At 39.4% G+C, this 26,164-nt stretch overlaps 1 protein-coding gene across 1 annotated transcript in view; it reads right to left on the reverse strand.

Moving 5' to 3' along the window:
* The window catches only part of LOC136856847 (esterase FE4), a 122,844-nt gene that overhangs the window by 46,892 nt on the left and 49,788 nt on the right, over window positions 1-26,164 (reverse strand). The window contains exon 8 of the mRNA XM_067135032.2: window positions 14,917-15,095. Coding sequence (XP_066991133.2) covers window positions 14,917-15,095 — 179 coding nt within the window. The remainder of the gene's footprint in view (window positions 1-14,916; window positions 15,096-26,164) is intronic.

Below are 26,164 nucleotides of genomic sequence, written 5' to 3' on the forward strand. Positions count from 1 at the left end.
TGTTTGCACTCTTGAAGAAACAGCAAGATGGGAAAAATATATCTGACGCATGTGGAGGACAAAACCATAACATTATAATTTATGCTTCTGTATGTCGTCCAAGTATTAAATAATCCAAAAATTGATCACAAATATTTCGAACCTGGCCCCTCGCAATTGAAGTGTGATTCGGTCCATACTCATATTGAATCAATTAGTAGGAACATAGATATACACGTTCCATCTGGGTGGTACGCTGTTGTAAGAATGGCTTCTAAGAGAGGTAAATAACACATCACTGAAATAGATCAAAATGCCATTTTTGATTTTAAGGAATTGCAGAAATCAGTTATGAAAATAAGAAAGTGTTTTGACATAATTATGTTGATTTCAGTACCGATCAGAAGACCAAGAGCATATCTTATTTCAAGTATAAATCTTCTGCAGAAGTGTTTTTAAGGTTCAAAGTGCAAAGATCATCTCGCAAATCTTCATACAGTAATATTGAGTCGAAGAAGAAATATAATGGACCTATAGAAATCTAAGAGAAAAAGATTAAAGGCTTGGAAGGATTGTGTGTGAAGAATTTAATTTCTCAACAGTAACAATTCTTCCATCGTGAATTAGCAGAGGGGACTGAAAAAATGCAGAAGGAGTAGAAGACTGTGAATTTTAAAAAGTTTTTGAATTCCACAACTTTGTTACATTATTTTCAATACTGGGTATTTTATTTAATGTTATAAAATATCATAAGTGAATGAAATCATAGGACCTAATAATAATCTACTACCGAATGTCAATACAGGAACAGTCAATAAAGTATGTTTCCTTCTTAATTATTTATCATCAAAATTATGACAAATGAGGATTTTGTTTGCCTGTAACAGTGCTTTAACTCATTACAAAGTGAATTATGCTTGGAGTCAAATAACATTAACTACAGATTCTTTCAATTCAATTTCAATTAATAAGCCTTAAGATGAATGTAATATTAATATTGCTTTGAACTACATTATATTACAATGCCTTCTGCGTACTCATTTTCCTCTGTACTGTAAAGTTCTATTTTGGAAATAACGCTGTTTGACTTTAAACCCTTGAATTATGCCTTTCCATATTACATATGCAATTGCATATTTGGAGCAGTTTCATTTGAATAGTGCTTATTTTGGGGTTTTCCTCCTGTTAGGGCATATTTAAAAAGTATTTTTCGTCGTGAGTGTAGACATCAGATTCTGGAAAATTTGACGTTTTTGAGATAAATGAAGTGTTAAGCTATGCAGACTATCCTCAGGCTACCTGCAATGCAATGCAATTAGGTGGGTACTGATTCTTGGGATTTCCCTTAGAACAGGGCTGCCTTTTCCACATTTTGTGCACAATTAGTTCTTCTCAGTCTTATTTTGGTTGAGCTGAAACAGTTTGCAGTTCATATACCGTACGTAAAATAGCTGTATTAATTTATAATGCATAAGGAGAAGAGAACTGTTAGTGAAGTACCTATTGAAAGCGTATGCATGCGAGTTTCAAGACTTTTCAACTGATGGAAGTGTGTTGTTTTGCAAATATGGTAGCACAGTTGTGACCGCAACTAAAACCATCAAATTAAACATCTTCAAACAACGAAACACAGTACCTTGAAATCAGTAAACTTGAAACAAAACTACCATCCACTTGTAACCACTGCTTTAATTAAACCTGGACCAATACAAAGTAAATTCAGTGAAGATCTGCGTAAAGCATATGTCTCGGCAGACATCCCCTTGGCTAAACATAACTATAAGAACTTAGTTCAGTTTCTGCAGTAGTATATCGAAACAACCAGTCCCAGATGAATCAACAATTAGGAGGAATTATGTTCCTGAGCTTTATAAAGTAATGTTAGGTAAAATAAGGGAAAAAAGCTGATGGAAAATATATTTAGGTCTCACTAGACAGAACAATGGACATGGATCAATGATATGTAGCTAACTTCATGTTTGGAATTTTTTTGCTATTTTGCTTTATGTCGCACCGACACAGATAAGTGTTATGGCGACGATGGGATAGGAAAGGCCTAGGAATGGAAAGGAAGTAGCCGTGGCCTTAATTAAGGTACAGCCCCAGTATTTGCTTGGTGTGAAAATGGGAAACCACGGAAAACCATCTTCAGGGCTGCCGACAGTGGGATTCAAATCCACTGTCTCCCGGATGCAAGCTCACAGCTGCGCGCTCCTAACCCACTGTTTGGAATTTCAGGAGAGGTAAGAGAGAGACAAATCATATCTACTAAATATGGCTGTGTTACCTAAGGTGAATCACTCAATACTTGTTGCATTTTTCAATAATGCACTTTCTTATTTGTGGCCATGAGACATTCTTTATGAACATATTCTTGTGGCCTGCACTGATGCTGCACCTTACATTCATAAAGCCGTGGGAGGTCTTGCGATATTATATCCCAAGATGATACATGTCATATGTGTAGCAGAGTCGCTGAAGCAGTCCGGGCTTCCTTTTCTGAAGTAAACGCATTGATCTCTACAGTGAAAAGAGTGTTCCTGAAGGCTCCAAGTCACAAGAAATTCTTTTTGGACTTAGTTGATGATGTGTCACTCTCAACTACACCAGCTCATACAAGATAGGGGGAACAGGGCTCGAAGCTGCTGTGTATTTTGCCGATTATTTTGATGTAGTAAGAAAGGCAGTTGAAGACCTCAACTCTGAAGAAGTTGCTTCAATTGAGGAAGTTCAAGAGGTCTTGAGCAAAGATGGTGTTCGTGAGCAACTTATATTTATTCATTCCAATTTTCATTGCATACCTTCAGTCATCAAGAAATTGCAAGAAAATGGACTGCCTCTTCACAATAGTATTGGAATTGTTAAAGATCCCTAATCAAGTTTCCTCAGAAAAACTGCAGAGTGTAGTGCTAAAAAACAAACTTAAAAGCATTTCTGGTGCTATCCAAGACAAATGCAAATTTGACAGTGCATCAATACTAGAAGTCTCTGATATTTTTCCAGCTGGAGTATGCTCCAATTGTGGTTTCTGATTAGGAGAGTGTGTTTTTCGAGTACAAAGTCATTTTAAGCGAAAATGGCCCAAGTTTGTGTTTCAAAACCTATTAACTTACATCATGTAGTGATTAAGTGTAATCAAGACATTTGAACTTCATTGACAAATTGGAGCGTTTTATTGTGATACAGTATGTAATTCTTTTCTATTTGGTGATGTTTAAAGTGTAACATTGTTGATATATCTTCATTTCTGCTCATTACACCGGTTTAGGTAATCGACTTATACCATAGAAACACCAGCTTCATTACACACATCCTTCACATACACACATGGTTCTTTGACACATTTCTTAAAATCTAGTCTTCTAATTATAGCATCAACACAAGCATTCTAGTCTTTACTCGAATTAGGTAGTCCATAGACGCTTTTCTTCAATTTACATACATAATTTTGGACACCCTTTTCTACGAACAATTCTGGTTGTTCCATGTATACAGTACAACAGATTTCACTATTTAGGTAAGCACTAGTTACATCTGGATGTTCTACCTTCCAGCCTTTACGTACTGCAATACCTATTAACAGTCTCATTGTTTTCCTCTTTAATGCCCACGAAAAATAGTTTTCCACTGTAAGCTTGGTTACATTCCTATTCAGTGCCTCTTCACCGGTCCACGAGGTTGCCATTTTTCCCATCAACAACGTCACAACTTGCTTTGTCCGTTAATTCTCGTTGTCTTGTCTTGTCTTGTCTACATTATTTAATGGGCTTCGCTTGAAAGCGGTATACCCAGCCACGTAACCGAACAAAGAAACCAAAGTATGGAGGAGGTGGACAAATAAAGTCAAAAGTGTAAAGAAGGTGGGAAATTAAGGAAGGAAACAACACGACTACACAGGAAAAACACAAGGACACAAGGGGACTAATCTTCACGCCAAAGTGACCGATACTTGGCGACTTTCTACTAATCACAAACAGACCGGGTCAACACAGAGGGGAGGAAGAAAGGTATCGAAACTACTAGACCGGGTGGGAGAGAGAAAAGAAAAGGATAAGGTAACTACGGTTAGATATCGAGAATTGAACGTCTATGTTATGGTACCGCGAAATTGGGAATGAATATGATATGAGGTAGATAGACAACCATGATCATAGGGAATACGTGTTATTTGGTTACATTACTACCGGCATTCCTGGTAGACCTATTCTGTGAAGCAATAGAAGATTCGAGGTTGCGTAAAAGAGCCACAACTTCCTCCTGTAGAGTAAGAAGCCTTTTTGACCATGTGGCATCATGCTCAGCTGCCTTAGCATACGCCTCAAGTTTATCGGAAATAGCTGGAATGAATTTCGAAACCGGGTTCGAAGCCCGGGATGTTTCTGGCTTTACGGTCGCAGGCGACACAGCCTGCTGGGAAGGAAAGGGAGTGCTCGTCCCGGATACAGAGGCAGTGGAAGATATGGCAGGCGTAGCCGAGGGAGGTATTTTGAGGAGTTCCCGATATCCCTGGACATCATACCCTGGTGACCTATCCGGACTTGGAGTGGGGGATGAGACAACCGCCGTAAATTTACGTTTTCGGGGCTGCTGATTCTGTAGAACCGGCGCAGATTTCTGGAGGGGAGGAAATTGTTGTATGGTTAAAAGGGGGCTGAATCTATTGGACACTGGGGTAAAAAAGGACTCGGAGGATAAAGGAGAAACTTCCAAAGCCTGCTGTTTTTTCATAGCCTGTTGTCGTTTATGTTCTGGGCATTGTAGAGATCCCACGGAATGCTCCCCGGAACAATTTAGACAAAGTCTGGTAGGATTCTTACATACTGTAGTTTCGTGATCTTGTGCGCAATTGGCACATCGAGGCAGTTGAGCCCTACAGTTTTTTCTGGTATGGCCATATCGTTGGCATCGCCGACAGATAGTCGGTTGAAAGACAAACGGGTCGACCTGGGTTCGAACCCGATAAATGGAGATGAAGGCAGGTAAAGTCTGGCTACGAAATGTGAGTTTAATGGTGCCAGTTGGAATATAACTGACCCGGCCATCCTGAACGGATTGGCGGTTCATTCTCTGAGCTCCAACGATAGGGGCGGTCGATTCAGCAACCTTACAAATTTCTTCTACGGACAAATCTTTATCAACCCCTCGAATAACTCCGATCTTATAGAGTGACGCGGAAGGAATAAACGCTTTAAGATTTTTGTCCTTTAAGATAGGATTGGTGAGAAAGTTATTAGCTTTTGTGCTTGTCTGAAACTCAATTTGAATCCTATGGCGACCTCGCCGAGCAATTTGAGTAACACCTGAAAAGTTACGATCATAAATTTTTTTTCCCAAAGCCATGGGATGTATACTGCCCAATTTCTTACTTACATCAATGGCCTCCACAAATACTAGATAGGGGCCTTTATGGGTATCATCGTATGTCTGCGTTTCAGATTTAAGAGTATACACATCAACCTTAGTAGATGAAGCACGGTTACGATCCGATGGGGGTGGGTCATTTAACACAAGTGTATTGTCCATAGAGTACTCACGAGTATCAACTTCTACAGACTCCTCCTCCATACTCTGACCCCCACTCGACTCCGCCATGATGTGGGGAGTGAGTTAGAATTTAAAACATATAATACAAAACCTCGTACCGCTCCCAAGGAAGCTAAGGAAGACGAAACACGAAACACCCGAACCTACTCGCACCACACGGAGTAATATACTAGCACCGATAGTCACACGTCCACTCTCCAACGTGCACCACAGGCAACTGCTTGTTAATTCTCGTTGTGGTACTCAATTTCAACTATATTGTCCGAAATTTACTGCGGCGTTTTGGCGCTCTGGAGCTCTGGGCCCATAACCTGTTGATGTATCTTCATTTCTGCTCACTTACACCGGTTTAGATTATCAAATTATACCATTGAAACACCAGCTTCATCACACACACCCATTTATTACGAGCTGTTGACTACAACTGAGCATCTCACACACACCAAGCAGTTCATACATTCAAAGAACAAAGCAAACGACGATAAACCATTCCACTCAATTATCTGAGTTACCGACACATAACCTCAATGTTGTATTCCTTAAAACTATATACACATGACATTTTATTTTTATGAGAAAACCACAACATTCCAACAAATATTAATTTCATATAATGTTGTGTTTGAGTCATCAGTCCATAGACTGGTTTGATGCAGCCGTCCATGCCACCCTATCCTGTGCTAACCTTTTCATTTCTACGTAACTATTGCATCCTACATCTGCTCTAATCTGTTTGTCATATTCATACCTTGGTCTACCCCTACCGTTCTTACCACCTACACTTCCTTCAAAAACCAACTGAACAAGTCCTGAGTGTCTTAAGATGTGTCCTATCATTCTATCTCTTCTTCTCGTCAAATTTAGCCAATAATACCAATATAAATGGTCCGTTATTGGACATTATAAATTTTCCAGCTAGCTCATTCTTGGTTGCCAGCGTTTCGCCCTCGTGTGCTAGGGTGGGCTCATCAGTTGGTACCTAGCACACCTACCAATACGCTGGCTAGTGCATACCGTGGAGGCCACTGCGTAGGCTAACTGGAGCCACCGGCAGTGCCAATGCACTAAGAGACTTTGTCTCATCACTAAAAATTGATGCCTGCTTGGCCATCAGATGATATAGATGTTGATTCCCATAGGGAATCTGAAATATTTGTCCTAAATGAGCAAATTTATAATACCAATATAAATGGTCCGTTATTGGACATTATAAATTTTCCAGCTAGCTCATTCTTGGTTGCCAGCGTTTCGCCCTCGTGTGCTAGGGTGGGCTCATCAGTTGGTACCTAGCACACCTACCAATACGCTGGCTAGTGCATACCGTGGAGGCCACTGCGTAGGCTAACTGGAGCCACCGGCAGTGCCAATGCACTAAGAGACTTTGTCTCATCACTAAAAATTGATGCCTGCTTGGCCATCAGATGATATAGATGTTGATTCCCATAGGGAATCTGAAATATTTGTCCTAAATGAGCAAATTTATAATACCAATATAAATGGTCCGTTATTGGACATTATAAATTTTCCAGCTAGCTCATTCTTGGTTGCCAGCGTTTCGCCCTCGTGTGCTAGGGTGGGCTCATCAGTTGGTACCTAGCACACCTACCAATACGCTGGCTAGTGCATACCGTGGAGGCCACTGCGTAGGCTAACTGGAGCCACCGGCAGTGCCAATGCACTAAGAGACTTTGTCTCATCACTAAAAATTGATGCCTGCTTGGCCATCAGATGATATAGATGTTGATTCCCATAGGGAATCTGAAATATTTGTCCTAAATGAGCAAATTTATAATACCAATATAAATGGTCCGTTATTGGACATTATAAATTTTCCAGCTAGCTCATTCTTGGTTGCCAGCGTTTCGCCCTCGAGTGCTAGGGTGGGCTCATCAGTTGGTACCTAGCACACCTACCAATACGCTGGCTAGTGCATACCGTGGAGGCCACTGCGTAGGCTAACTGGAGCCACCGGCAGTGCCAATGCACTAAGAGACTTTGTCTCATCACTAAAAATTGATGCCTGCTTGGCCATCAGATGATATAGATGTTGATTCCCATAGGGAATCTGAAATATTTGTCCTAAATGAGCAAATTTATAATACCAATATAAATGGTCCGTTATTGGACATTATAAATTTTCCAGCTAGCTCATTCTTGGTTGCCAGCGTTTCGCCCTCGTGTGCTAGGGTGGGCTCATCAGTTGGTACCTAGCACACCTACCAATACGCTGGCTAGTGCATACCGTGGAGGCCACTGCGTAGGCTAACTATTCCTATGGGAATCAACATCTATATCATCTGATGGCCAAGCAGGCATCAATTTTTAGTGATGAGACAAAGTCTCTTAGTGCATTGGCACTGCCGGTGGCTCCAGTTAGCCTACGCAGTGGCCTCCACGGTATGCACTAGCCAGCGTATTGGTAGGTGTGCTAGGTACCAACTGATGAGCCCACCCTAGCACACGAGGGCGAAACGCTGGCAACCAAGAATGAGCTAGCTGGAAAATTTATAATGTCCAATAACGGACCATTTATATTGGTATTATAAATTTGCTCATTTAGGACAAATATTTCAGATTCCCTATGGGAATCAACATCTATATCATCTGATGGCCAAGCAGGCATCAATTTTTAGTGATGAGACAAAGTCTCTTAGTGCATTGGCACTGCCGGTGGCTCCAGTTAGCCTACGCAGTGGCCTCCACGGTATGCACTAGCCAGCGTATTGGTAGGTGTGCTAGGTACCAACTGATGAGCCCACCCTAGCACACGAGGGCGAAACGCTGGCAACCAAGAATGAGCTAGCTGGAAAATTTATAATGTCCAATAACGGACCATTTATATTGGTATTATAAATTTGCTCATTTAGGACAAATATTTCAGATTCCCTATGGGAATCAACATCTATATCATCTGATGGCCAAGCAGGCATCAATTTTTAGTGATGAGACAAAGTCTCTTAGTGCATTGGCACTGCCGGTGGCTCCAGTTAGCCTACGCAGTGGCCTCCACGGTATGCACTAGCCAGCGTATTGGTAGGTGTGCTAGGTACCAACTGATGAGCCCACCCTAGCACACGAGGGCGAAACGCTGGCAACCAAGAATGAGCTAGCTGGAAAATTTATAATGTCCAATAACGGACCATTTATATTGGTATTATAAATTTGCTCATTTAGGACAAATATTTCAGATTCCCTATGGGAATCAACATCTATATCATCTGATGGCCAAGCAGGCATCAATTTTTAGTGATGAGACAAAGTCTCTTAGTGCATTGGCACTGCCGGTGGCTCCAGTTAGCCTACGCAGTGGCCTCCACGGTATGCACTAGCCAGCGTATTGGTAGGTGTGCTAGGTACCAACTGATGAGCCCACCCTAGCACACGAGGGCGAAACGCTGGCAACCAAGAATGAGCTAGCTGGAAAATTTATAATGTCCAATAACGGACCATTTATATTGGTATTATAAATTTGCTCATTTAGGACAAATATTTCAGATTCCCTATGGGAATCAACATCTATATCATCTGATGGCCAAGCAGGCATCAATTTTTAGTGATGAGACAAAGTCTCTTAGTGCATTGGCACTGCCGGTGGCTCCAGTTAGCCTACGCAGTGGCCTCCACGGTATGCACTAGCCAGCGTATTGGTAGGTGTGCTAGGTACCAACTGATGAGCCCACCCTAGCACACGAGGGCGAAACGCTGGCAACCAAGAATGAGCTAGCTGGAAAATTTATAATGTCCAATAACGGACCATTTATATTGGTATTATAAATTTGCTCATTTAGGACAAATATTTCAGATTCCCTATGGGAATCAACATCTATATCATCTGATGGCCAAGCAGGCATCAATTTTTAGTGATGAGACAAAGTCTCTTAGTGCATTGGCACTGCCGGTGGCTCCAGTTAGCCTACGCAGTGGCCTCCACGGTATGCACTAGCCAGCGTATTGGTAGGTGTGCTAGGTACCAACTGATGAGCCCACCCTAGCACACGAGGGCGAAACGCTGGCAACCAAGAATGAGCTAGCTGGAAAATTTATAATGTCCAATAACGGACCATTTATATTGGTATTATAAATTTGCTCATTTAGGACAAATATTTCAGATTCCCTATGGGAATCAACATCTATATCAAATTTAGCCAAATCGATCTCCTCGCACCAATTCGATTCAGTATCTCTTCATTCGTGATTCGATCTATCCATCTCACCTTCAGCATTCTTCTGTAACACCACATTTCAAAAGCTTCTATTCTCTTTCTTTCTGAGCTAGTTATCGTCCATGTTTCACTTCCATACAATGCCACGCTCCACACAAAAGTCTTCAAAAACATCTTTCTAATTCCGATATCAATGTTTGAAGTGAGCAAATTTCTTTTCTTAAGAAAGCTCTTCCTTGCTTGTGCTAGTCTGCATTTTATGTCCTCCTTACTTCTGCCATCGTTAGTTACTTTACTACCCAAGTAACAATATTCATCTACTTCCTTTAAGACTTCATTTCCTAATCTAATATTTCCTACATCACCTGCCTTCGTTCGACTGCACTCCATTACTTTTGTTTTGGACTTATTTATTTTCATCTTGTACTCCTTACCCAAGACTTCATCCATACCATTCAGCAACTTCTCGAGATCTTCTGCAGTCTCAGATAAAATAACAATATCATTGGCAAATCTCAAGGTTTTGATTTCCTCTCCTTGGACTGTGATTCCCTTTCCAAATTTCTCTTTGATTTCCTTTACTGCCTGTTCTATGTAAACATTGAAAAGGAGAGGGGACAAATTGCAGCCTTGCCTCACTCCTTTCTGGATTGCTGCTTCTTTTTCAAAGCCCTCGATTCTTATCACTGCAGACTGATTTTTATACAGGTTGTAGATAATTCTTCGTTCTCGGTATCTGATCCCTATCATCCTCAGAATCATAAATAGCTTGTTCCAATCAACATTATCAAATGCCTTTTCTAGATCTACGAATGCCATGTACGTGGGCTTGTCCTTCTTGATTCGATCCTCTAAGATCAGACGTAAAGTCAGGATTGCTTCACGTGTTCCTACATTTCTCCTGAAGCCAAACTGATCTTCTCCCAACTCAGCTTCAACTTGTTTTTCCATTTTTCTGTAAATAATACGTGTTAAAATTTTGCAGGCATGAGATACTAAACTAATGGTGCGGTAGTTTTCACACCTGTCAGCACCGGCTTTCTTGGGAATAGGTATAACAACATTCTTCCGAAAATCGGATGGGACTTCTCCTGTCTCATACATCTTCCACACTAAATGAAATAACCTTGCCATGCTGGTTTCTCCTAAGGCAGTCAGTAATTCAGAGGGAATGTCATCAATTCCAGGTGCCTTGTTCCTGTTGAGGTCACTCACAGCTCTGTCAAACTCTGACCTCAAAATTGGGTCTCCCATTTCATCAGCATCAACAGTCTCTTCATGTTCCAGAACCAAATTATTTACATCTTTACCTTGATACAACTGTTGGATATGCTCCTGCCATCTTTCTGCTTTGTCTTCTTTCCCTAGAAGTGGCTTTCCATCTGAGCTCTTAATATTCATGCACCTAGATTTCCTTTCTCCAAAGGTTTCCTTGATTTTCCTGTATGCAGCATCTACCTTTCCCAAGACTATACAGTCTTCGACATCCTTGCACTTCTCCATCAGCCATTCTTCCTTAGCTACCTTGCACTTTCTATCCACTTGATTCTTTAATCGCCTGTATTCTTTTCTGCCCTCTTCATTTCTAGCATTCTTGTATTTTCGTCGTTCATCAATCAGGTCTAGTATCTCCTGAGTTATCCACTGATTCTTAGTTGATCTTTTCTTCCTTCCTAACATTTCTTCAGCTGCCCTACTGACTTCATTTTTCATGACTATCCACTCTTCCTCTATTGTGTTTCCTTCAGCCTTTTCATTTAGACCTTGTGCAACATGTTCCTTGAAACAATCTCTCACACCCTTTTCTTTCAACTTGTCTAGATCCCATCTTTTTGCATTCTTTCCTTTTTTCAATTTCTTCAACTTCAGATGGCATTTCATGACCAACAAGTTGTGGTCAGAGTCCACATCTGCTCCTGGGAAAGTTTTGCAATCAAACACCTGGTTTCTGAATCTCTGCCTAATCATAATGAAGTCTATTTGATACCTTCCAGTGTCTCCAGATCTCGTCCACATATAAAGCCGCCGTTTGTGGTGTTTGAACCAAGTATTGGCAAGGACTAAATTATGATCAGTGCAGAATTCAACCAGCCGACTTCCTCTTTCGTTCCTTTGTCCCAATCAGAATTCTCCTACTGTACTACCTTCTCTTCCTTGGCCTACCACTGCATTCCAGTCTCCCATCACAATTAGATTCTCGTCACCTTTTACATATTGAATTAAATCTTCTATCTCCTCATATATTCTTTCGATTTCTTCATCATCCGCTGAACTAGTAGGCATATAGACCTGCACAATTGTGGTGGGCATTGGTTTGGTGTCTATCTTGACAACAATAATTCTTTCACTATGCTGGTCGTAGTAGCTTATCCGCTGCCCTATTTTCTTATTCATTATTAAACCAACTCCTGCATTTCCCCTGTTTGATTTCGTGTTGATAATTCGGTAGTCGCCTGACCAAAAATCCCGTTCTTCCTGCCAACGTACTTCACTTATACCAACTACATCTAACTTTAGCTTATCCATCTCCCTTTTCAGATTCTCTAACCTACTACAACGATTTAAACTTCTAACATTCCACGCTCCGACTCGCAGAATGTCAGTATCCTTCTTCCTGATGATCACCCCCTCTCGTGTAGTCCCCACCCGGAGATCCGAATGGGGGACTAGTTTACCTCCGGAATATTTTACCCGGGAGGAAGCCATCATCAGTACATCATTCATACAGAGAGAGCTGCATGTCCTCGGTAGTTACGGCTGTAGTTTCCCGTTGCTTTCAGCCGTGTAGCAGTATCAACACAGCTAATCCATGTTGAGTATAATTACAAGGCCGTATCAGTCAATCATCTAGACTGCCGCCCTTGCAACTACCGAAAGGCTGCTACCTCCCTTTCGATGAACCATTCGTTAGTCTGGTCTCTCAACAGATACCCATCCGATATGGTTGCACCTGCGGCTCGTCTATCTGCATCATTGGGACACTCAAGCCTCCCCACCGCGGCAAGGTCACATGGTTCGCAGAGGAGGAATTTCATATAATATAAACCACTAATTGATATCAGACATATGTTTGTTTTTAATGCATATTTCTAAATTTTAGTGCATATTTTGAGACTTTTTAGTGCATAATTGCATGCACATTTTGGCATTTGAAGTGCATAATTATCCAAAGCCTGGTCACAATCTACAAGATATAAGATGGCAGTGTTGGTTCATTTTAAGCAATCCCATTAGATATTTTGTTACACAGTCTCCATAGAATGACCTGGAGGTTTCTATATAGCCACAATGAAATAATAAAAAATATTTTGGAAAAATTCCTTTGCTAAGCGACAACATGAAAACTTCCAGTTAGTCGAACACACCTTATGATATGCATAAAAACTTCAGACAAAGAATTACAACAAAACATTCAGATTTTATGTCTCAACTTTTCTCATATTATCACTGTTCAGAAGTCAACGCCAGTGAGCATGCCTTCCAGCCAATCAGATCAACTTATTGGTCCTTATTGAATATGAATCATGAGATGTTATTGGAAGTTATGTAATACAATTCTGAAGACTATGGCTGGGCAGACCGGAACAGTCGGTTGTTCTGGAACATTAGGAGCTTAAGGTGGAGTGTTTCGGTACAGTGTGTCAGCACACGGCACATGGGACCGTAACTGCGCGCTAGAGAGAACTTCGTGAGGCAACGTGACATGCTCCGCGTCAACAGGAATGTGCTGCTGCAGCGGACGTGCTGTGTGTAGTTACGGCCAGAGTAAAGCTGCACGGAACGTGAAGGAACAGTCGGAACACTGAAATTCGCGCCAAATAATAACGTTTAAAGGCTGCTTTTAGGTTAAAATTTTTCGGTCAATATGAAATACACATAACACGGTCACAATGGCAGTACAGGTGTTCAAAAGTAACTAATCCATGGGTATTTTCACCAGTTGAATGTATCAGCCTGTATTGTGAGTAATTAGGGCCAGGATGAAACTTCACAGCACGTGAAAAAGCAGTCGGAACTCTGAAATACACACCCAAAAAATCATGTCTATATTCTTTTAGGATAAGAATGTTTTCATTCATTTCAAAATACACCTGTCACAATTACACTCACTGTAAATGTGTTTCCAAATGTCACAATGTTATTTTCACCAATTAAAAATATACTCGCATAGCTGAAGAAACATTCGTCAGTACTTTATTTACTTACACAATATACAAGCGGAACACGAAAATAAAAATTAACCCATACAAGAAGATAAAAATTAAACACTATGCACAAGCGGAACAGGAGATTGAAAGTAAAACTATACAAGAAGAACATGAAACTTAAACAAAATATACAAGCAGAACACGAAAATAAAAATTGTGGGATGTTTAAGTTTGAAATGTCTTGTCATTGTGCCGGTTGAAGATCCCTTTGCATACAAAATAGAAGAACATAAATTGCATTTCACTCCGTCCGGTTTTATTCTAGTAAAAGAGTCCTAAACAGGACTGCGATGCGACATTATGCAAAGTTTACCGTCTTTCGTACAGTCATATTATTAGGCTTCAATGAAAACACTCTTACTAAAGAAAACAAAACAGAACACATTACGTTATTCGCATGTACCGAAGGCCAGTTGCCGGTGTAACGGAACTCACAGAACAAAAAGGATGTGACAGAACACGGAACACTCCAGAAAGTGGCGGCACACAGCCGGTATCGACAGTTAGCTACTAGGCGAAGGGCAATGCATAGTGGCGCTTCTGACGGGACAGCGAGTAACTGTCTTGGTCTCGCTTGAGAATGTTTTGGAACAATTGACACTCAGTGTTCCGGAACAGCGGAAAATAACCGTGCACTGGCACAGTATGCTGAAACAGGGACATTGTGCCCAACCCTACTGAAGACATTTTGAGAAAGAAAATGCTATTATGAATATGGGTGTTATTCCCAATAAATATAGAGTTACATCGATTTGAACAATGTCTACATTATACTACATTTGAAGAGCAAAGGACAGAACATATATAATGAAGTATTCTACTGTAACAATGACTGTTATAATTAAAGATGAAGTTGTAGTGAAATCCACAACTGCTTCACACAGAATTGGTAGATCATACATGAGTGTGGATATTTTTGAAAATGTCTCATATACTGGAAATTTAGTATAAAACTGGATATTATGTAATTTACATTTATTTATAATAACCACATCATACACAAATAAATACATGCAACTTACAGTAACGAGTCCAGGAAAAGTCTCTTTGTTGATTGGTTTGTCCTTGAAGTAGAAGTGCCTCAGTTTTGAAATAACCTTGCCTGCATTGCACTTCTCAGGAAGCCGAAGATCTGGGAGTATGATTTTATCGAAGAGACAATCAATTTTTGCTATAATTTCTGGGTTTGTTAAATCCAAAACTGCAACAATGAAACATTACGATGGGTATCAGACACAAAATCAGATTCTTGCAGTGGCAACGCATGACTTTTGAAAAGTGTTACCACACTCCTTCTTGAGAGTATATTGTTGCTTGCCCCACAGCATTTTTGCGAGCAGTACAGATGCCATTCCATAAAAGTGATAGACTTGATCATTGATATTCCTTTTGTATAAGAGAACACAATTTGAAAATGATGAAACGGCTCATAATATGAACACTAGTGAGCATCAACATCATATAAACTAGCAGTCTTGATCATGCACTAAATAAAAATAGTTCACATCATGCAAAATGTATGGCAGGCTACTTATGCACTCATAAACATAAAGTTTAAAATTAATTTCTAACGGAGCTTTAAGGCTTACCTCAGTATTTCCTATTTGTACTTCAGGTCGATACGATGGCATGTTGTGGCATCAAAAATGTCTATCACATTATCGTAAAAAATTTTTTTTTTTTTGCTATGGGCTTTACGTCGCACCGACACAGATAGGTCTTATGGCGACGATGGGATAGGAAAGGCCTAGGAGTTGGAAGGAAGCGGCCGTGGCCTTAATTAAGGTACAGCCCCAGCATTTGCCTGGTGTGAAAATGGGAAACCACGGAAAACCATTTTCAGGGCTGCCGATAGTGGGATTCGAACCTACTATCTCCCGGATGCAAGCTCACAGCCGCGCGCCTCTACGCGCACGGCCAACTCGCCCGGTATCGTAAAAATTAGGTTCTTCATGAAGTCACTCAGAAATTTCCTCTCAATCGCAATCAAAGAAAGTGAAAACAGCCTGTCTTGTATTTGTGAATTTCTTTGGAAGGTGTGTATCCTTTTTTAAGGCTGAGAAGCTTCTTTCAACAGAGGCACCAGTTGACAGGATTGTGAGAATGAGGTCAGTCAATTCCGTTGCTTCTGGATATGCCTTTCTTAAGACCATTGGTGTGCAAATATTGGTAGAGGTCAAATGCACTATTTTTCACAAGGTCTGGTTTCATGTAGAGGATTGACAATTCGCTTTTTAGTTTTATGCAGTCAAAATTTCGTCCATAGGTCTTCACTAACAACTGATAGGCACTGTTTGGGAACTTCTTTGCAAAATTGTTAAACTGGTCAATATCAATTTAAGTGAAGGAACTTCAATCTGTTAATATCAGAAAATTTATCTGATAGTTGCATGGACTTGATGTCAATTATTTCCAAATACAGCCAGGGGTACAATGTTTTCTTCATTCCTATAAAATAAATTCTCTGGCACTTTTGAGGGTAATCTTGTCTCCCTTCATTGTCTTGCACTGGGCGAGTTGGCCATGCGGTTAGGAGTGCGCAGCTGTGAGCTTGCATCCAGGAGATAGTGGGTTCGAACCCCACTGTCGGCGGTCCTGAAGATGGTTTTCCGTGATTTCCCATTTTCATACCAGGCAAATGCTGGGGCTGTACCTTAATTAAGGCTACGGCCGCTTCCTTCCCATTCCTAGGCCTTTCCTATCCCATCGTCGCCATAAGACCTATCTGTGTCGGTGCGACGTAAAACAAATAGCAAAAAAAAAAGCTTTGTCTTGCAACTTTGACCACATAGTTTCAAAATTATATCTGGTTGTCTGCAGAAAAGCTTTAAACTACCGGATCTCTTTCGAGTGGAAGGCAGTATCACATATTTTCTTCTGAAGGATCTGATAATCAGATTGAGGGAGCATTTCAGCAAATGAATTTAATAGGAAATAGAAATCCAAGTCCTGCAGGATAACATAATAATCTTTAGCTTGAATTCTCATTCCACCGTCCCATTTGTCTGCGTTATGTTTCATTTCTCTGAAGAATTCAAGGAGATTTGTAAAGACAGAGGACACAACTTCAAACAGCCTACCAGCACATATCCATTGGGTAGGCGCTGCTGTTGGTAATCATCTTTTTATTACTTTATCAAAGCCACCGGCCCTTTTAGGGAATGATGAAAACAACCTGCTAACCTGGATTAGGTCTGAAAAAATACTTTGCATTCTTTGATGTGGTTAACAGATTGCTGTAATGCCAAGTTGTGCCTATGACCATAGCAGTCAATGAATATAATCTGGTCATATTTATTCCTGACTAACTTCTGCATCCCACTGTGCTGTCCTGCCATCACTGCTGCGCCATCAAATGTCTCTGCTACTAACTTTTCACTACAAGTGTGGCCAAGTCCAGTCCAGCCGCCATGTTTTATCCAAGTACTAAATCAGATGGTAGATGAAGGAGAGTGATATTATTATTGTTTCAATACAAAATAGACTAGGTCAATATTTTAAGATGTTATTTGTTTTGCTTATGCTGTGCGTATATAGGCCTATCAGTATTTTTATACTCAGAGTATGACTACTTGACGTAAGACTTCAAAATTTAGATTTATACGTGGTATGGGCCTATAGGTCACAATCATTGAAGAAGTTAGAAAGTCTGTGTTGGTAGCTAGGCCTATAATAACATTCATATTATAATACATGTGGCATAAAATAGTGTAGTCATTGTCTTGAATAATGTATGTGATGACTGTAATAGCCTACATTTAAATCACAAAAATTAACATTACCGGTACCATATTCCAGGTTACATGGTTTTACATATCAGAATATACAACGCAGTATCATCAAACTATATATAAAAATGTACTTTTTTACATATGACTTATCGGTATGTATCTAACCTTAACACACACAGAAGATAAAAATAACATGATGGGTAGATAAAATTGTATTACCTAGCTCTATATTTATGTTAACATAATATACTCTACCATTTTACTCGTGGTACTAATTGAAATAACGAAAACCTGCTACTCTTTAGTGGTGAAAACAAGCAATTGACATGGTCTCAGGGTTGTGTATAGTGCTCCTTTAATGATGGCAATGGTTTGATCCCCGCAATGAGGAATTAAATATTAGTATCACTATGCAACAAGCCTATAGTTTGAGAAAAACCTACTTGTTGCTCGGTGAAAACAAGCAGTTATCCTGTTCTCGGAGTATTTGTATTCAGGACTCAATTATCGACCACCCGCGGTTCGATCCCCGTGATGTGCAACTAATTCTGTGCCCCGGTTCGGTTAGTACTGGTAAACATCCGCTGTATTTTAAACATTCTATTTACGACTATCAGTTTTGCTAATACATTGATATTACCTTCTTCTTTTTCTACCGCTCTTCCCACAATTGTGGGGTTGTGGGTGGGAACTGCATCTATCTCTCTCTCTCACACACGCACACACACACACGAGCTGTTTAACAGCCGGATGCCCTTCCTGACGCAAATACTATATGAGGGATGTAATCACTATTGAATGTTTCCGTGGTGATTTGTAGTGTGATATGTTGTCTGAATATGAAAAGGAGAGTGTTGGGGCAAACACAAGCACCCAGTCCCCACGCCCAAGCTATTACAATATCCCACCCAGCCGGGAATCGAACCCGGGAGATTCTGAAGCAAAGTACAGTATGCTGACCATTCGAACACGGAGTCGGATTATTATTGTTATCATGATAATGTACGGGAAAACTCGACTTGATGCTAGGCGACACTTAAAATCACATTCTTTAAGAGATGAATAGCCATAAAAGTTTGAATTCGAGAATATATCGATCGTGATATCTCATATGGCGAAAATAAATGATACAGTAAATGATCGGGAGTGACCTTTCCTGTAACTTTTGTTATGTACAGGTTTTAGATAACATATATTTTCGGGGATATTTGGAATTTTCGCAAAATAATATAATCGTGAAAATCTCTGTTATTTTTCCTTACACGGTACAATCGCCCAAAACGTAAAAGATCGGGAATTATATTCTAAACAACTTTCGTTATGCACAGGTTTTCGATTTATGGTGAATATTAACGGAAAATATCACATTTACTCTCTTGGATGTCCAATTTCATTTTAAAACCCTTTCTGGATTTTTTTTCTGCATCGATAAGTGTAACAGCCTGGCGTAATTTTCTTCAAAACTCATACCTCAGAAATACGTAAATTCAAACACACATCGAAGCTAATAATGCTAAATAATCTTCCGTGTTCAATAAAAACATATTTTCGATTGTATTAAAGTTAAAACAGGTAGCCTGTACTTCGCTGAAATTGCATAAAGAGTCGTCTTAGCCTGTGCGGAATACATATGTTTAAATTAGCTGACGGGACATTTGGCTAAAACATGGCGGAGCCAATCAGAATGAAGCACACGTTGGCCACACTGTACATATAGAGTCACTGTACTTTTCACTACACTAAAATTCTTGTAACATTTCAAAGAGATGTTTAGAGAGAGGAACAGCAGAACAGTCTCCACTTATATCACTGACTCTCAAAAATCTCTCGTGAATTTCGCCTTCAGGACTAACATATCTAAATACAGTACAGTTGAGAGATATGCTCTGTTAGAAACGTCTGTACTTTCATCCAAAAGTAACGGAAATAAAGTTTGCTTCCTTAATCTCGTCTTTAATTGTGCTGGTCATAAAAGTAGCTATGGCTTCAATAATATCATTTTGTTTGTCAGATGAAAATCTGGAGAAAACTGTAGATGTATCTAAATGGTGCTGAAATATGTCATCTTTCTTAGCAATTATCACTAGTAACTCCCTGTAATTACTTCTGTTATCAGATTCTTCAGTTCCTCGATGACTCCTGAAAGAAAGACACACAGTATCCATTGAAGTGCTGATAATATATCTGTTATTTTTACTAGCTCATTATACTCATCAATTTTCTTTCTGTAAGCTGTACTCAAACAGAAGTCTTTTCTGGACTTTCCGAACTGAATCATATTCGGAAACACCTCACGGTGTCTCTTTAAAACTCTGGAACTATCTCTATTGTCCACACCATCTTTATTCCAAGAATTATTTTCTGAGAAAAATAGAATACATGGCCAACAGTACAGTTTATTCATTTTTTCACAACCACATAACCAATCTATGTACCACAAGTCATGAAAATATCTTACTGTTCTTTTCGATTCCTTGGCTAAATTTTTAAGAGAAGGGGTGGGTCTACCTTTTGCGGTCATGTTTTACTTTTCATCAAAAGTTCCTACCGAAAATGGCATATTCATTAGGCCTAAGCTTTATATTATACATGAACATTCTGGACTTGCCAACTCACTTATTTTCGAGGTGAAAGTGGCAGCACTCATTTTAATGTTTAAGATGTTGTGCAGTCCTATAGGGTATTATTAACTTACATAAATTAAATATAAATTCACACTTTAACAAGAAAAGTCACGTTGTATTATAATAGAAGACAATAACACAATAATTATAACAATGGAGTTTTGAGTGCGATGGAAAGAACGGACAGAACTGTTCAGCACCAACGTTATAAATTTTCGTTTTCACTTTCCATTTTGGTAATACGACCAGAGAACGTAGTAGGACACATGTAAGTGTCGGGGAGGGGGGCTTTGCTTGGCATAGGTGCAGTAATGATCGCCTAGCTGTTAGAAGAGATTAAAAGCGTATCCACTTACTGATGTTGGTAACAGAAGAGTCTCTCACTCAGCTTTGTTGGTGGCTATCTACTGCAATAGAGTTCTCGCGACACAGCCAGGCGAAGATACAAAAATTAAATATTAAAGAATATTCTATTTTTATATTTACAAACTGTTACCAGTGGTAACAGTGAATACTAGCATGCTTCACCACTGGAATCTTGCATTTCTTATTTAGAACCTAATGTTTGTAAAGTAAGCAATATGACCAAAACTCAATAGTCATACCTAGTTTATAATGCAACCTATCTTGATAGTTGTACATTGCTTGGAATGGAGTTTATCTCAGTAGTCATACAGGGCATGGAATGTGAGATTTCTCAATAGTTCTACAAAGTGTAGAAATTAACATTCATCGATTGTCATTTAGAGTTTGGAATGTAACATTACTCTTCAGTCATACTGAGCTTGGAATGTAACACTTCTCAATAACCATCCAGATCTTACAATGCAAAGGTAACGTAAAGTAACATAACGTAAACTTAAAATTAACGTTAACTTAGAAGTTAGCGGCCATCTTATCTAATGGAACCATTCACAATGCGCCGACGTAAGCTTAACTGCGAGTCCGTAAAATTAAGGGATTGCAAACTCCAAGCTCTTGAGGTTAATTTTACGTTAACTTTAAGATCCAGCCAATCAGAGCAGAGGTAAATATTGTATTTTGTGCACGATATAATGACTTCTTTCGACGAAACACTTGCAATTCTCTTTCAAAATAATCTTTGTGTGTATGTATGATAAAAGGGAAAAGTATTACAAAGACGCTGTACCGAAAAACAATAGGTGGAAATAAATATCCTGTAGCAATGAAATCTGACAGTAAATGGCTGGAGACAAGCTCGCAGCGCTGGCGAACGGGCGAGAGACAATCCCTGTCATAACTAAAACAGTGTCCCTGTATATTTTTTAACATTATGACGGACTACTAGTTTACAAAAACGATATCATCCAAACATCTCATCGGGGTGTGATAGGTAGGGGCATAGATTACGGTAAAGGACACCTTACATCTCTTTTTATTAGAAAAGGGGAAGCAAATCGTAAGAAAAACAAACAGTTCAGGTTTCATACGCATGTCCAAAACGAATTGATGAGGATAATTTCTTACAGTAGATTACACAGAGCTGTTATTACTTTTCTTTTATCATAGCTGTTGCCCTAAGCTTGAGTCTGTGGTTCAGAGAAAATGTAACTGTGACTAATACCTGCATATTAATGATAATGCTACCGAGCTCGATAGCTGCAGTCGCTTAAGTGCGGCCAGTATCCAGTATTCGGGAGATAGTAGGTTCGAATCCCACTGTCGGCAGCCCTGAAAATGGTTTTCCGTGGTTTCCTATTTTCGCACCAGGCAAATGCTGGGGCTGTACCTTAATTAAGGCCACGACCGCTTCCTTCCCACTCCTGGACCTTTCCTGTCCCATCGTCGCCAAGAGACCTATCTGTGTCGGTGCGACGTAAAGCAACTAGCAAAAGAAAAAAAAATGATAATGTTGTTGGTCTGTTTTGCAACCAGAAACCAACTTTGATGCAATATTTTCCAATGCATAGGAAAATTTAAATCAATCAATCAATCAATCAATCAATCAATCAATCAATCAATCAATCAATCAATCAATCAATCTGCATTTAGGGCATTCGCCCAGGTGGCAGATTCCCTATCAATTATGTCTCATATTTATATTTATTTACAGTTGATTACCTAGTTTTTTCTTAAATATTTTCAACAAACTTGGAAATTTATCGAACCTTTCCTTGATAATTTATTTCATTCCCTTACTCCTCTTCCTATAAATGAATATTTGCTCAATCTGTCCTCTTAATTCTGACCTTTATCTTCCTTTATGATCTTTCCTACTTTTAAAAGTTCCACTCAAGCTTATTCTTCTACTGACGTCATTCCATGTCAACTCACCACTGACAGCTCGAAACATACCGCATAAATTCAACAATGATACAAAATTTGCATGTAACATACTGCATAGTCGAGCAACTCGTCTCCTTACTCCCAGGTCTTCCCACCCCTAAGTTTGCATCATTTTAATAACACTAGTCCTTGTCGCAAACCTCCCAGAACAAATCGTGCTGGTTTTCTTTGAAATTTTTCTAGTTTTTGTATCAATTAGTACTGGTGAGTGTCCCATACACTGGAGCCATACTCTAACTGTGGTCTAACCAAGGACTTATATGTCCTCTCCTTTTACATCCTCACTACAACCCCTAAATACTCTCATAACCATGTGAAGAGATCTGTAACCTTTCTTAACTACCTCGTTAATATGATTACCCCAATGAAAAATCAATTTGGTCCATGAAATAGGAATAATGAATTAGGATTTTAATGCAATCCTTGTACTAAAAGATTTCCCATGCAAGGAAAATAACCTGTAAGAATATTAACAACCATTCATGCAAGAAATCAAACAAGGAACTGAGTTGTTTTACTTTATATTCTGTCTAATATAGTTCTGCCTTAAAGTAGCTCTCCCATTGGTTACACTTTAAACATCATTTCTTAATAGTAATAACTTAATCTTATTGGTATTTATATATCCCACTAACTACTTTTTTTTATGGCTTTTGGAGATGGTGAAGCACTAGAATTTTGTCCTGCAAGAGTTCTTCTATGTGCCAGTAAATCTACCGACATGAGGGTGACATATTTAAGCACCTTCAAATATCACCGGACTTAGCCAGGATTGAATCTACCAAGTTGAGCTCAGAAGGCCAGTACTCTACTGTCTGAGCTACTCAGCCCAGCCTGTCTTAGTATGATTATTAGTTTCACATACAGATTTCTAACATACAGACCAAAAATAAACTTCAACAATGTTTACCATGAGGAAAAAAACAAGAACAAGATAATGAAAAACTAACTAACAGGGTATCCAAACAAATATTCCTTGTTTGACCCATTACAGTCAGGCTTTAAAAAAGGACACAGCACAACCACTGCCCTATTCAAGGTTACAGACGACGTTAGTTATGCAATGAGTGAACAGGAGGTCACATTACTTACTCTTTTTGATTTTAGCAGTGCATTCGACACTGTTTACTTAGACATATTGCTGGCCAAATTAAAATCCCTTCATCTAAATCAGATTGCTTTACAACTCTTAAGCTCTTACCTCACAAACCGCAGACAACAAGTTGTTATAAAGAATAAGACTTCTCAATGGGCAATGAAACATGCAAGATTACCCCAGGGTTCTGTACTTGGACCATTGCTTTTTATTTTATACATAAACGACATAGCATCTCAATTGAACATTTGTAATTATCATATATATGCAGATGACCTCCAAATATATTTTCACACAAATTTGGGAGATGTTCGTCTAGCAACTGATTGAATGAATGCTGACTTACATAATATATCATCATATGCTTGTGAAAACTCTATATTAATAAATCCCTCTAAGACAAAAGCTATTATAGTTGGACAATCAAAATTAATAAACATGTCAAAGTCTCTAGACATCCCTTCACTCACTCTATCTGGAACCAAAATTCCGTATGAAAGTTCGGTAAATAATCTAGGTGTTGTTATAAGTGAAAACGTAAGTTGAAATGAACACATCACACATATCTGTAACAGGGTATATGCCTCACTCCATCCTCTGAAACACCACCATAACATTTTACCATTAACTAAAATATGAAAGTCAGGCTTATAAAAACATTAGTTCACTCTTTATTCTATTATTGTGATGCTGTATTCATAGATACAATGAAAGAACAAATTAGACAAATACAAAGCACCATGAATTCCTGCATCAGATTTATATTTTCGTTACACTACGACACTCATGTCACACCTTATTACAAGCAACTTTCCCTCCAGAAATTTGAAGAGCTCAGAAGTCTTCATGTAACCCTATTGGTGTTCAGATCACTAACTGAGAGAATACCCAGTACCTGTCATCAAACTTTACATACCTTTCCTCTTTTCACCAGCATAATACACACTCTCTTACTACACTTGCCATTCCCTTTAGCAGGTCATAATCACTCATTTATTGCAACGGGAAGTAGATTATGGAACTCTGTTCCAAATAACATCCAAAGTAGTAACTCACTAGAGTCTTTCAAGTCCTCCTACAGAAGGTATCTCTTAGATGCATAAGCCCACGGTGTGAATCTTGATGAGTGATTGATGGTGTATGGATGTGTGTATAATTTAGTTAATTTTTCTTTAAATTACTTTAAACTTATTTAACATAAAGTGCATTTAGTAGTTTGACAAATGATATGTTCATATAGATATAATTATGATGTTGCTTTCATTTTGAATTTATGTTACAAATTAGTTTCTTTTAAAATATTTAATATTCTCTATAGTTTCTCTGTACAATAATGTGGTTAAGTGTAAGAGAGGACCATGTGTCCTAACTTCGCAACTATTCAAGACAAATAATAATTAATAATAATGTTATTTGCTTTACGTCCCACTAACTACTTTTTAAGGTCTTCGGAGACGCCGAGGTGCCGGAATTTAGTCCCGCAGGAGTTCTTTTACGTGCCAGTAAATCTACCGACATGGGGCTGTCGTATTTGAGCACCTTCAAATACCACCGGACTGAGCCAGGATCGAACCTGCCAAGTTGGGGTTAGAAGGCCAGCGCCTTAACCATCTGAGCCACTCAGCCTGGCTCAAATAAAAATAAAAAGCTCAAGTAAAAAGAAATAAAAAATAGTAAAATAAAATAAAACAGTCACTCACAATGATCCGAAATATACTCAACTTTAGAAATATATACACAATGTACTGTAGTAACATTCACTCACTCGCTCACTGTCCGACTCGTTGGCTGAATGGTCAGTGTACTGGTCTTCAGTCCAGAGGGTCCCGGGTTCAATTCCTGGCCAGGTTGGGGATTTTAACCTTCATTGGTTACTTCCAGTGCCTCTTGGGCAAGGAGTTTGTGCTGTCTGCAACATCCCTGCAACTCACACATCACACATAACTCTACCCTCCACCACAATAACACGCAGTTACCTATACATGGCAGATTCCACCCATCCTCATCGGAGGGTCTGCCTTACAAGGGCTGCACTCAGCTAGGGATAGCCACAGGAAATTAATTAATTAACCTCATCCACTCACTCACTCATTTTATGGTATGGCTTTTAGTGCTAGGGGTGTCCAAAGACATGTTCGGCTCGCCTGGTGCAGCCCTTGTAAGGCAGATCCTCCAAGAAGGGTGGGCGGCCTTTGCCATGTGTGGGAAGTGTGTGTTATTGTAGTGGAGGATAGTGTTATGTGTGGTGTGTGAGTTGCAGGAATGTTGGGGACAGAACAAACACGCTGGCTCACACCCTGTGGATCTCCAGTAATAATAATCATGGCACAGGCCTCCGAAAGTGGTGCCTACCAACCACTTTCTACATTCCGACTGTGCTGTTGTCTAGCAACGAAAATAGAATTCCATTGAAATGGGTTCCATGGCTGCGTTAATTAATTTTTATAATGTGGCACTACCTATTACAATGACATGAAGTGCCAAGATTTTTGACCATACTTGGAAAATTGCA

This window comes from Anabrus simplex, chromosome 1, assembly GCF_040414725.1.
Source record: "Anabrus simplex isolate iqAnaSimp1 chromosome 1, ASM4041472v1, whole genome shotgun sequence".
NCBI classification, from domain to species: Eukaryota; Metazoa; Arthropoda; class Insecta; order Orthoptera; family Tettigoniidae; genus Anabrus; species Anabrus simplex.